Source organism: Trematomus bernacchii, unplaced genomic scaffold (assembly GCF_902827165.1).
Source record: "Trematomus bernacchii unplaced genomic scaffold, fTreBer1.1, whole genome shotgun sequence".
Taxonomy (NCBI): domain Eukaryota; kingdom Metazoa; phylum Chordata; class Actinopteri; order Perciformes; family Nototheniidae; genus Trematomus; species Trematomus bernacchii.
This window is the reverse complement of record NW_022987802.1, coordinates 1,105,341-1,119,861: the sequence shown is the minus strand read 5'-3', so window position 1 is coordinate 1,119,861 and position 14,521 is coordinate 1,105,341. Positions and strand designations below refer to the sequence as shown.

General features: G+C 40.7%; 1 protein-coding gene across 1 annotated transcript; it reads left to right on the top strand.

Moving 5' to 3' along the window:
* The first annotated feature begins 5,972 nt into the window (after window positions 1–5,972).
* LOC117498282 (olfactory receptor 51L1-like) lies at window positions 5,973–6,917 on the top strand. The gene has a single exon (XM_034150295.1). The coding sequence runs from the start codon at window positions 5,973–5,975 to the stop codon at window positions 6,915–6,917; it is 945 nt and encodes a 314-aa protein (XP_034006186.1).
* Window positions 6,918–14,521: the final 7,604 nt, after the last annotated feature.

Genomic DNA, 14,521 nt, shown 5'->3' with positions numbered 1-14,521 from the left:
GGGAGTGCACTTAGACAATGGGCTGAACTGGAGGATCAACACTGACGCTGTGTACAAGAAGGGGATGAGCAGACTCTATTTTCTGAGGAAGCTGAGATCCTTCAACGTATGCAGTAAGATGCTGGAGATCTTCTATCAGTCTGTTGTGGCTAGTGCACTCTTCTTTGCTGCGGTCTGCTGGGGGGGCAGCATCAGAGCCGGTGACACCTGCAGGATCAATAAACTGATCAGGAAAGCTGGGTCAGTCATCGGCATCAAGCTGGAACCCTTTGAAGCTGTGGTGGAGAGGAGGACACTGAACAGGCTGTTGTCCATCATGGATAACCCCACCCATCCTCTCCACCTGCAGCTGGACAGTCAACGGAGCTCCTTCTCCAACAGACTGCTGCAGCTCCCCTGTCACAAGGACAGATACTGGAAAACATTCCTGCCCACTGCAATAACTCTGTACAACAAATCACCTCTGGCTGGAAGAGAACTCTCTGCTCCATAGTTTCTCTAGAAATAAAACCACCTTGTACATTTTACTCACACATAATCTGTTTCATATTTAATACTCCATAATTCCATATATTTTGAATATATATATATTTGTATATATATATAATATCTGTATGTATATTTTCTATTTTGTATTTTGACATGTATATTTTATATTTTATTTTATATTTTATTTTATTTTATTTCTATTCTTGTATATTTTGTTTTATTGTAAAATGCCTTTTATGCTGCTGTAACAAAAACAATTTCCCAATTTGGGATCAATAAAGTACGATCTATCTATCTATCTATCTTAAGCCCGAGCCTGTTTTTCAGGCCTCTGGCTCGAAAATTACATTCCCAGAACAATTGACTATATCTTCCTTTCTAAAAGGGGTAAATTAATAATCTTTTTTCTCAAAGCAATGATAAACCTGTGAGTTCCATGAAGAAAAGTCAGAATCAATATAGAATTTTTTTTATTTTAAAGTAAATTCAGATTGAACATAGTAAAAAAATGTAAATTATAGTGTCCGTCCAAAAAAAAAACATTACTTATAGTGAAAACCACCCTTGAATAATAATAATAACTTCAATTTATATAGCGCCTTTCATAACCTCAAGGTCGCTTTACAAAGAAACATACAAAGACATAAAACATAAAAAAACATAAACATAAAACAGGGGGCAGAAATGGAAGTGTAAGTGGGGGGGGAGTGAGTTATTGTTGGAAGGCGATGTTGAACAAATGAGTTTTAAGGGTTGATTTGAAGATGTTGAGAGAAGGGGCGTTGCGGATTTCTGCAGGGAGGGAGTTCCAGAGGGTGGGGGCAGCGACACTGAAGGCACGGTCCCTGAAGGTGCGGAGGCGTGAATGGGGAATGGAGAGCAGGCCAGAGTCTGAGGATCGAAGGGTGCGGGACGGGATGTATGGGTGGAGGAGATCTGTGAGGGGAGAGGGCATGGTGGGATTTGTAGGTGAGGAGGAGGAGTTTGTAAGTGATGCGGGACTTGACCGGGAGCCAGTGGAGGTTGAAGAGAGTGGGGGTGATGTTCTGCCAGGGCTTGGTGCATGTGAGAACCCTGGCAGCTGAGTTGTGTATGTACTGGAGCCTGTTCAGGGTTTTGCTGGGAACCCCGGACAGGAGTCCGTTACAATAGTCCAGGCGTGAGGTAATGAAACAATGTATCAGCTTCTCTGCAACAGAGTCGGACAGTGATGGCCGGAGTCTTGAAATATTTCTGAGGTGGAAGAAGGCTGATTTTGAAACGGATTTGATGTGGTTTTGAAATGAGAGGGTTGAATCCAAGACAACACCAAGGTTGCGGACCTGAGGGGATGAGGAGATGATGGAACCGTCGATGTTGAAGAGCAGATCTCCAACCTTCCCGAGCAGTGCCTTGGGGGCCACAACCATGAGCTCAGTTTTATCACTGTTTAGTTTGAGTAGGTTGGTGGTCATCCAGGTTTTAATTTTGTGTAGGCAGTTGATTAGTGACTGAGGGGGGAGATGGGCAGAAGGTTTTGTATTGTGAATAGAAGGGGGCCGAGCACCGAGCCTTGGGGGACTCCATGGTTGACAGAGGGGAGCTGCAGCCAGCGTGTGTGACAAACTGTGTCCGGTCCGAGAGGTATGAGAAGGAGAGGGCGGAGTCAGTGAGGCCATGGAGTTCAGACAGGGATAGGATAGATGGGATAGTAGACTAAAAGCTTTAGGAATCAAAACTATAACATATAATAAGTACCCTGTATCAAGGTTGATGCAAAACAAGTGACATTTGACCTTTTTAGAGAGATTTAGAAAATAAAACCCACCTCTGGGGTCATTTGGGTGGATTTTCCATATCTCTGGCCCTCCTCGGTCGATGTTGATGATTGACAGCTCTTTTTAACCGTTAGAGCCAATAGAATCGAGGGGACGTTCCTAAAATCCATCTAAACATGACCCATTGGGGAATGAGTGATGCGTAGCCAGAATGCCCAAAACCGGAAGCTGTCATACACTCTAGTAGCTATCATAGCAGCTATATATGAAAACTCCGTTATTGACATAAAAATTGAATGATGGATTATCAGTAATCATTTAAAAGTGACACAGAGACATTGGATTAACCTATGGATTAACCTTCAGCGGCGTTTTTATCGTTGTAATGCCATTGAACACAACTTTTGATCAGAACAACAGCAAAGGTAAGACATTGTCCCGTGTTTGCTCCGTAAAGCTACGTGGTGTGATGTCTGGGTTTGCTTCCCCACGAGTTTTGATCGCTCAGTGATGATACTTATATTTCTGGAATCTGTGGAATCTCAGCTTGCTAATCGATATCTTGTTTGTGCAGAAGTAATAAGGGTATTTTACCGTGAATTCTGTGCTAAGTGCGTTAGGGGGGGGGGGGGGGTGTGGGTGCTAGTGACTTATCCTCCTATTTCCAGGGGGGAGCGGCTTCAGCTGGGTCTTTCGGTGCAGTCGGTGTCAACAAACGTTTTGTGGATCCCCACGGCATTTGTCTTTGGGGCGGGGGGTCTCTGCCGTTACCCTTCCTTTTTGCATAATTTTGTACTGTACACTTCCAATACACCACCGTACGTTCGAAGTGGACGCCTTGCGCCTCCCTGTGGACGAGGCGCGCGGCACGATTCCGGCCGCAGCTTGGTCTCTCTTCGGACTCTTAGATCTCAAATTAAGATCTTCTGACACTCCCGTACAGTCGGCAGAGAGGTTTACTTCTGTCCATTCCATCCAGTTGGTGGTCTGACTGACATCTGCTCATCCTATCAAGTGAAAGCAAACCCCTTTCTATTACCCTACTGTGGCAGTTCCATGTCCCCCTGCTGAGCTCAGGCCGACTACGGTTTCCCCTTCTAATCTATGTTGGTCCCCACTTTGTCCTGCAGAATTGAGGTGGTCCTGACCTTCCACCGCATGGTCCTTTATCTGTTGGTGGTCCCGCCACACCTTCCGCTCTCCAGAGGGGTCCCTTCTTTGTTCAAGGGTGGCAAGGGCAGATGGCCGGGGGGAAAGGCAGAGGCTGGGTGCCTCCACCCTTGTTGTAGAAACATCTTCTTCTTATATCCGTTAGAGCAGCTAGCACCAGATGCTAATAACAACAGCGCCGGTACCGGTGCACCCTCTCTCTCTCTCTCTCTCTCCCTCTCTCCCTCCCGCTCGCTCCCATGCTCACTCGCACTTTGGCTGTGAGCTTCGGGCGCCTGATAAGCCAACATCCCCCACTTTCATCACTTACAGCGCCCATCGTACAGGGAAAATGAAAAGTGTAACCGGGGTGAAAAGGGTGTTACATTTGAAACAGCTGGGTACTGACCCCAGGCCTGCACCTGCTCCACTGGGGTCCAGCTGCCCCTTCTTGGTCACTTTTCCACTGGATTGAGTTGGAAGTCAGGTAATATGAAACATGACTTATTTGGAACATATTTTTCTGCATATTTCACAGCAGACATTAGGACTTTATTAATTTGCCAAATTATTCAATTATGGCGAAAAAACAAGACGCTAAGTCTTTTGGAGTCCCAGTTTCATTATTTTGATTCAGAAGACAAGTGTGAGGGATTTGACATTTCCTTTGCAGCTGCACTTCTGATTGGTTTACTCCATATAGAACAACAAGTAGGATGCATACATTAAAGAAGAAGTATGCAGTCTGGTGTGAGTGCTTTAACATCCCTTTGGGCCCTGCCTGTGCACGTTTGCATCCTAGCAGCAGACAAACATAAAGTGTCCAGCTTCTTCAGAGTGGGTCATTACAGGGGGGGGGCTTCATCTCATCATGTCAAAGCTCTCACTAACAAGCTGAGTAACATACGTTGTTTTATTGTTAGTACCTACGTTGAATCTTAAAACTGAATTGTGTTGTTTGTTTCAGTTGTCTAACTATTGTAAAACACACTACTGACTGTGGATCTCTTTAATAGTTGTCCTAATTATATTGAAAGCTTTCAAGGTTATAGTGCTGATCTGAACATAAGTATAACATATGTGAATGTTCCTACAGCACACTTTCACGCATGGAATCAGTAAGTCAATCATTATTCTGTATGAGTGTATTTAAATGTACTGATGTACTGAATGTGTTGAATTTATTTAATCTGTTATTCTTATGCAAGCATTGATTAACATGGTGTATATGCTATGGACGATTCTCACTTACATTACCCTTCAATGTGATGATACTATATGCTGGCTAGGGCAAGTTTAGCCTTTTTTTCAGGTCTTCCTCTCCTTTCCTTTACCGGTTGATCTTTGAATGCATCTCTCTTTTTGCTTTAGGTGCAAACACAAACATTTTAAATGTGAGTGAAATACTGTTTAAATAACTGAGAAATGCCAGGATTGTGGTGCATGCAGTTTATGAGAAGGTCTTAGTTTGTGTACATCACTTCTTCAGTTACTTGAAATTTATATTTACTATTGTCAGGTCCAACTGTGAGAGTTTGCCATTCATATGCATGCAGGTTATTGTGGTTTTTAGTATTGTATGTGTTGAATTAGGACATGTTGCATTTATATTCCCTCCTTTTTATCCAGATATAGAAAGAGAGTAAGTCTGTGAACTCCTGTTTGAATAACTGAGACATGCCAGATCTTTGCTGCATGTAGTGTATGTGGAGGTGAGATATTCCCAGCACAATATTGTCACGTACAACCCTAGGAGATTTTACAATTCACATGCATGCATGCAGGCTGATTTTGTATTAATATTAATATATTAATATTGAGTAACATATGTTGATTTATTGTTAGTACCTTGACACGTAGATAGTCATACTGTATAAAAGTGTATACTGCTTCTGCATGCAAGTATGTGTGCACATATATGTATTTAACATAAGGAAAAAATATATTATCACTTATATTTGACTTACTTCAAATGTGATTGTATTGATTATTGTCTGCTTGTGACCTTTCCTTAAGTCTTGCATCTCCTTTCTATAACTCTTGTTCTGTCTATGAATGTGTTCTCTGTTTGGGCCAACTTGCAAACATGAAGGAGGCAATGTGTAGGAGTGTGAAATAATGTTTAAATCAATGCGAATTACCATGTTGGTGGTTCATGTAGTTTATGAGACTTTTTTCCTGCCCTTCATGTGTGTGCTTCTCTTCTCCAGCTACCTGAAGTTAAATTCAATATTGTCAAGTACAAGTGTTAGGAAGGTCGCAATTCACATGCACGCACGCTTGTGTTTTTGTATTACCGTCGGTGTTGAATTATGACATTTTCCTCTGAACATTTCCTTTATTGTGCATTTATATTCCCCCTTTCTTCGCAGATACAGAGAGCCTGAATAAGTCTGTGAACTACTGTATGTGGAGGTGAGATTTTCCCAGATGTCATATTTAACATGGTCACATACAACTGTAGGAGATTTTGCAATTCACATGCATGCACACAGGCTGATTTTGTATTAATATCTGACATTTTGCTAAGAAGTTCTCATTAACAGTTCGTGTATTGTTCCTCTCTTTGGAGCAGACATGACGAGCAACAGCAGCCTGAACCCTCCCTACTTTCAGTTGACTCTGTTTGCAGACTTTGGGCCCCTCAGATACCTGTTCTTCATCTTGTGTCTGTTCATCTATGTGACTATAGTCTCTGCTAACATGGTCATTATTGTGGCAGTGTTCCTGGAGAAGTCTCTGCATCAGCCCATGTATATTTTCATCAGCTGTCTGTGTGTAAACTCTCTGTTTGGCTCAGCTGGATTCTTCCCCAGGTTCCTGCAGGACATCCTCTCTGACTCTCATTTGGTCTCACGTCCATTATGCTTTATTCAGATGTATGTTATTTACACCTATGCTTCCTGTGAGCTGACCATCCTCACCATCATGGCCTACGATAGATTCATTGCTATCTGTCAGCCCTTACACTATCACAGTAAAATGACGTTTAAGAAGGTACAGTTTCTTGTGCTTGTTGCTGTTTTCTACCCAGTGTTTACGATGGGCTTCTGTCTCTATCTTACTGTTGAATTACCGCTGTGTGGAAATAAACTGCACAGGATTTTCTGCTCTAACTGGCCTGTGGTGCAGCTCTCCTGTGTGGACACCACTCCAAACAAAGTCACAGGTCACTTTCTCACGGTGACCAGCATCCTAATCCCCCTATGCTTCGTCCTGTACACATATCTACGGATTCTGCTGGTCTGCAGGAGGAGATCGTCTGAATTCAGAGGAAAGGCGTTACAAACCTGCCTGCCTCACATCGTGACCTTTATGACCTACTCCATCTCTCTCTTCTGCGAGCTGTCTCTGACTCGAATTGAGGCTGATCAACTGAATCCAAGCATCACAGTTATTTTGTCTTTAGAGTATCTGATCATTCCCCCCCTCAATAACCCTATCGTTTATGGCCTGGGTCTGCCTCAAATTAAAGGAGTCATATTAAGATTTCTGAAGAAGGGTCCTGCTGCTGAAATATAAAAGGAATATGTTGACCAAGTTAGATTGTGTTTCCTATAATAATTATTTAAAGGGATATATGAATAGATAGAGATCAACATAAAGCACAACAACAATATTGTATATGCTTGATTTAACTCAGATTTGGCTTGAATTTCCCTCAAATGTTAAATATTACTATTCTGTTAAAACACATATTATGTGCTGCCTATTCATGCATATTTAAGGTCAATATTAAAATGTATTTGTTTTAACATATCCTCGTAAAAAGTAGATTTGACAGGATTTCAGGTGTACTGTATGTTAGGCATTGTGATGTTAAACCACTTACTGTTGTCATTGTGTTTTAATATTTTGTTGTGAAGCATTCACCCTTTGGAACTATAATGACAATGTAATGATGATGTAATATATTCAATAAACAACAGTCTACAGCCATGTGAGTCCCTGCTTTTTCACCTTTACTTAAATTAAATGCTATTGTTTGAAATGTGGAACATGTTAGTTTAACCTTGAAGCATGCTAACATTAGCTAATTATCAGTGCAGCTGAGGATTATGGGAATTAATAAACTATCAAGTGTCTATGTTTGGCCCCCCTGCCTTAACTTTAATGTTTAATGTTAAGATCGGCAGTTCTTTGTCCAAAACGTTTGCCTTGGGGAAATATTTTTCCAAGAACATATTTGTTACTAAGATTGGTCACTTTGGGCAGGCTCAATCAAAATTAGACTATTTTTGGTACCTTTTGGCCTCTTTTATTAATTATTAAATTAGGTGACACAAGCTGGAGCCTTTTAGGACTGTTGTCCACTTGGTAATGCTTTACATCGTTTTTCATCAAAGGTATCTAGAAAAAAGATGAAACCTCAGTGAACCTGCTTCTACCAACAACTCAGTGATAGTCCATTTTGTTTGTAATGCTTTAACCCTGCACTAAAGCCTTCTGGTGGAGGTGTGTGCAGTGTAAGCAACCCCCCCCCCCCCCCCCCCCCCCCCCAACAACTGTTTGGTTCTGCTGCCATCTGCTGGTTCCTGCATGTTTCTGTTGTGACCGACCTAATAATTAAACCCCGTAGAAGTTTTTTTGTGCTAAACCTCTCTAAAAAGGTCAAATGTCACTTGTTTTGCATCAATCTTGATACAGGGTACTTATTATATGTTGTACTTTGGATTCCTAAAGCTTTTAGTCCACTAACCCTCCATTAGTAGTGCGTGAGGCCATATGTACAGACATGTACATGGGACATACAAACAGTGCATATTGACAAAAAAATAACTTACGAAACGAGTTTTCTAAAACAAATAAGCCGTTGTGATACACGTGTAGACAACGTCTGCAGAATCATAAATGATCATTACATTGGGGTCATTAAACCATTATTTCGCTAAGCTAAAAAACATTAAAGTTTTGGATTTTAGTGTAATTCACAAATGTTCCACCAGATGGTGTCACACACACCCAGGGTGAAAAGATAACATATTTACCCAGGAATAAGTGTCTGAATCATGGGTAAAAGTGTGTTAAAAAGTCGGGGAGCATGTTTAAAATGACAGCAGACTGGTGGTTGTTAGCAGGCTGACTCAGTTCACTTGTGTCACACACACCCAGTGTGAACAGATAACATATTTACCCAGGAATAAGTGTCTGAATCATGGGTACATTAGTGGTCAAAGTCGTGGGAAATGTTTTAATTCAGGAGGTTTTAAGTGTGGTTTCACTTGTCTCACACACACCCAGGGTGAAAAGATAACATATTTACCCAGGAATAAGTGTCTGAATCATGGGTACATTAGTGGTCAAAGTCGTGGGAAATGTTTTAATTCAGGAGACAGAGTCATTTAATGAAAACTGGTAGTTCATAAAGTGCTATTTCAGCAGAAATAGCAGAATCTAAACATGTGCCAGAACTACAATGCATGTTATCATGCAGTCTTAAACTGGTGAATCTGTTTAAATGCAAGCAGCAGAGTCACTGCTGTTAGCAGGGTCTCAGACACCCATAGACCCAGGGTACAGCACCTCGCTGTGTTACCCAGAAAACATGGCTCTGATCAGGGCTAAAGTAATGTTATAAACTGGTGAATCTGTTTAAATGCAGGCAGCAGAGTCACTGCTGTTAGCAGGGTCTCAGAGACCCATAGACCCAGGGTACAGCACCTCGCTGTGTTACCCAGAAAACATGGCTCTGATCAGGGCTAAAGTAATGTTATAAACTGGTGAATCTGTTTAAATGCAGGCAGCAGAGTCACTGCTGTTAGCAGGGTCTCAGAGACCCATAGACCCAGGGTACAGCACCTCGCTGTGTTACCCAGAAAACATGGCTCTGATCAGGGCTAAAGTAATGTTATAAACTGGTGAATCTGTTTAAATGCAGGCAGCAGAGTCACTGCTGTTAGCAGGGTCTCAGAGACCCATAGACCCAGGGTACAGCACCTCGCTGTGTTACCCAGAAAACATGGCTCTGGTCAGGGCTAAAGTAATGTTATAAACTGGTGAATCTGTTTAAATGCAGGCAGCAGAGTCACTGCTGTTAGCAGGGTCTCAGAGACCCATAGACCCAGGGTACAGCACCTCGCTGTGTTACCCAGAAAACATGGCTCTGATCAGGGCTAAAGTAATGTTATAAACTGGTGAATCTGTTTAAATGCAGGCAGCAGAGTCACTGCTGTTAGCAGGGTCTCAGAGACCCAAAGGACGGACTAGAGACCTCCAGCATGAGTCCCTAACAGTGGCACTCCTCCATAACCTTGCACACCATGAGTCCTATGAGCGGCCAAAATGTTTTAATTCACTCATTATTGTTGTTTTTAGACAGTGTACATTGGACGACATAGTGTACATAGTGTACATTGGACGACATAAACATACGGAGTTATGGACATAAACGTGTCAGTATAGACAGGAAAATGTACATATCAATCATATTTATGTGGTTAAATGTACAAGAAGCTAAAAACAGCAGAACCACTGCTTTAAGCAGGATATCACACCCACAGGCAGAAATACACACACCCAGGGTGAAAAGATAACATATTTACCCAGGAATAAGTGTGCAAAACATGGGTACATTAGTGTTTAAACTCGTGGGAAATGTTTTAATTCAGGAGGTTTTAAGTGTGGCTTCACTTGTATCACACACCCAGGGCGAAAAGATAACATATTTACCCAGGAATAAGTGTCTGAATCATGGGTACATTAGTGGTCAGAGTCGTGGGAAATGTTTTAATTCAACAGGAGAGGGTAATTCATGTCTTACCCAGTGAACAGGGCTGCAAACATGGCTACATGAGTGTTAAAATACTGTCAAACTCTTTTAATTCAGTCATAATAGTCGTTTTTAGACAGTGTACATTGGACGACATAAACATACGGAGTTATGGACATAAACGTGTCAGAATAGACAGGAAAATGTACATATTAATCATATTTATGTTGTTAAATGTACAAGAAGCTAAAAACAGCAGAATTACTGCTTTAAGCAGGATATCACACTCACAGGCAGAAATACACACACCCAGGGTGAAAAGATAACATATTTACCCAGGAATAAGTGTGCAAAACATGGGTACATTAGTGTTTAAAGTCGTGGGAAATGTTTTTATTCAGGAGGTTTTAAGTGTGGCTTCACTTGTATCACACACCCAGGGTGAAAAGTTAACATATTTACCCAGGAATAAGTGTGAAAAACATGGATACATTAGTGTTTAAAGTTGTGGGAAATGTTTTAATTCAGGAGGTTTTAAATGTGGCTTCACTTGTATCACACACCCAGGGTGAAAAGATAACATATTTACCCAGGAATAAGTGTCTGAATCATGGGTACATTAGTGGTCAGAGTCGTGGGACATGTTTTAATTCAACAGGAGAGGGTAACTCACTTCTTACCCAGTGAACAGGGCTGCAAACATGGCTACATGAGTGTTAAAATACTGTCAAACTCTTTTAATTCAGTCATAATAGTAATTTCTAGACAGTGTACATTGGACGACATAAACGTACGGAGTTATGGACATAAACGTGTCAGTATCTGCAGGTCTCCCTTGAAAAAGAGATATATGATCTCAATGGGACCATCTGGTTAAATAAAGGTTTGAAATGAAATGAAATGAAAAGTATAGACAGGAAAATGTACATATTAATCATATTTATGTTGTTAAATGTACAAGAAGCTAAAAACAGCAGAATCACTGCTTTTAGCAGGGTATCAGATACCCATAGACCCAGAGACCCAGGGTACAGCACCTCGCTGTGTTACCCAGAAAACATGGCTCTGATCAGGGCTAAAGTAATGTTATAAACTGGTGAATCTGTTTAAATGCAGGGAGCAGAGTCACTGCTGTTAGCAGGGTCTCAGAGACCCATAGACCCAGAGACCCAGGGTACAGCACCTCGCTGTGTTACCCAGAAAACATGGCTCTGATCAGGGCTAAAGTAATGTTATAAACGGGTGAATCTGTTTAAATGCAGGCAGCAGAGTCACTGCTGTTAGAAGGGTCTCAGAGACCCATAGACCCAGGGTGAAAAGATAACATGTTTACCCCGCTAAAGTGTTAAAAAACATGGGTATATTAGTGCTCAAACTCGATTATAATGTTTTAATTCCGGAGGTTTTAAGTGTGGTTTCACTTGTCTCACACACCCAGGGTGAAAAGATAACATGTTTACCCCGGAATAAGTGTGAAAAACATGGGTACATTAGTGTTTAATGTCGTGGGAAATGTTTTAATTCAGGAGGTTTTAAGTGTGGCTTCAATAGTATCACACCCCCAGGGTGAAAAGATAACATATTTACCCAGGAATAAGTCTGCAAAACATGGGTACATTAGTGTTTAAAGTCGTGGGAAATGTTTTAATTCAGGAGGTTTTAAGTGTGGCTTCACTTGTATCACACACCCAGGGCGAAAAGATAACATATTTACCCAGGAATAAGTGTCTGAATCATGGGTACATTAGTGGTCAGAGTCGTGGGAAATGTTTTAATTCAACAGGAGAGGGTAATTCACGTCTTACCCAGTGAACAGGGCTGCAAACATGGCTACATGAGTGTTAAAATACTGTCAAACTCTTTTAATTCAGTCATAATAGTCGTTTTTAGACAGTGTACATTGGACGACATAAACATACGGAGTTATGGACATAAACGTGTCAGTATGGACAGGAAAATGTACATGTTAATGATATTTATGTTGTTAAATGTACAAGAAGCTAAAAACAGCAGAATCACTGCTTTAAGCAGGATATCACACTCACAGGCAGAAATACACACACCCAAGGTGAAAAGATAACATATTTACCCAGGAATAAGTATGCAAAACATGGGTACAGTAGTGTTTAAAGTTGTAGGAAATGTTCTAATTCAGGAGGTTTTAAGTGTGGCTTCACTTGTATCACACACCCAGGGTGAAAAGATAACATATTTACCCAGGAATAAGTGTCTGAATCATGGGTACATTAGTGGTCAGAGTCGTGGGAAATGTTTTAATTCAACAGGAGAGGGTAACTCACTTCTTACCCAGTGAACAGGGCTGCAAACATGGCTACATGAGTGTTAAAATACTGCCAAACTCTTTTAATTCAGTCATAATAGTAATTTTAAACAGAGTACATTGGACGACATAAACATACGGAGTTATGGACATAAACGTGTCAGTATCTCCAGGTCTCCCTTGAAAAAGAGATCTATGATCTCATTGGGACCATCTGGTTAAATAAAGGTTTGAAATGAAATGAAATGAAAAGTATAAACAGGAAAATGTACATATTAATCATATTTATGTTGTTAAATGTACAAGAAGCTAAAAACAGCAGAATCACTGCTTTTAGCAGGGTATCAGATACCCATAGACCCAGAGACCCAGGGTACAGCACCTCGCTGTGTTACCCAGAAAACATGGCTCTGATCAGGGCTAAAGTAATGTTATAAACGGGTGAATCTGTTTAAATGCAGGCAGCAGAGTCACTGCTGTTAGAAGGGTCTCAGAGACCCATAGACCCAGGGTGTAAAGATAACATGTTTACCCCGCTAAAGTGTTAAAAACATGGGTATATTAGTGCTCAAACTCGATTATAATGTTTTAATTCCGGAGGTTTTAAGTGTGGTTTCACTTGTCTCACACACCCAGGGTGAAAAGATAACATGTTTACCCCGGAATAAGTGTCTGAATCATGGGTACATTAGTGGTCAGAGTCGTGGGAAATGTTTTAATTCAACAGGAGAGGGTAACTCACTTCTTACCCAGTGAACAGGGCTGCAAACATGGCTACATGAGTGTTAAAATACTGTCAAACTCTTTTAATTCAGTCATAATAGTAGTTTTTAAACAGAGTACATTGGACGACATAAACATACGGAGTTATGGACATAAACGTGTCAGTATCTGCAGGTCTCCCTTGAAAAAGAGATCTATGATCTCAATGGGACCATCTGGTTAAATAAAGGTTTGAAATGAAATGAAATGAAAAGTATAGACAGGAAAATGTACATATTAATCATATTTATGTTGTTAAATGTACAAGAAGCTAAAACCAGCAGAATCACTGCTTTAAGCAGGATATCACACTCACAAGCAGAAATACACACACCCAGGGTGAAAAGATAACATATTTACCCAGGAATAAGTGTGCAAAACATGGGTACATTAGTGTTTAAAGTCGTGGGAAATGTTTTAATTCAGGAGGTTTTAAGTGTGGCTTCACTTGTATCACACACCCAGGGCGAAAAGATAACATATTTACCCAGGAATAAGTGTCTGAATCATGGGTACATTAGTGGTCAGAGTCGTGGGAAATGTTTTAATTCAACAGGAGAGGGTAATTCCCGTCTTACCCAGTGAACAGGACTGCAAACATGGCTACATGAGTGTTAAAATACTGTCAAACTCTTTGAATTCAGTCATAATAGTCGTTTTTAGACAGTGTACATTGGAAGACATAAACATACGGAGTTATGGACATAAACGTGTCAGTATAGACAGGAAAATGTACATATTAATCATATTTATGTTGTTAAATGTACAAGAAGCTAAAAACAGCAGAATCACTGCTTTAAGCAGGATATCACACTCACAGGCAGAAATACACACACCCAGGGTGAAAAGATAACATATTTACCCAGGAATAAGTATGCAAAACATGGGTACAGTAGTGTTTAAAGTTGTAGGAAATGTTCTAATTCAGGAGGTTTTAAGTGTGGCTTCACTTGTATCACACACCCAGGGTGAAAAGATAACATATTTACCCAGGAATAAGTGTCTGAATCATGGGTACATTAGTGGTCAGAGTCGTGGGAAATGTTTTAATTCAACAGGAGAGGGTAACTCACTTCTTACCCAGTGAACAGGGCTGCAAACATGGCTACATGAGTGTTAAAATACTGCCAAACTCTTTTAATTCAGTTATAATAGCAGTTTTTAAACAGAGTACATTGGACGACATAAACATACGGAGTTATGGACATAAACGTGTCAGTATCTGCAGGTCTCCCTTGAAAAAGAGATCTATGATCTCATTGGGACCATCTGGTTAAATAAAGGTTTGAAATGAAATGAAATGAAAAGTATAAACAGGAAAATGTACATATTAATCATATTTATGTTGTTAAATGTACAAGAAGCTAAAAACAG

Excerpts from the sequence above, each read along its gene's own strand:
- LOC117498282 (XM_034150295.1), top strand. The coding sequence starts at position 5,973 with ATGACGAGCAACAGCAGCCTGAACCCTCCCTACTTTCAGTTGACTCTG.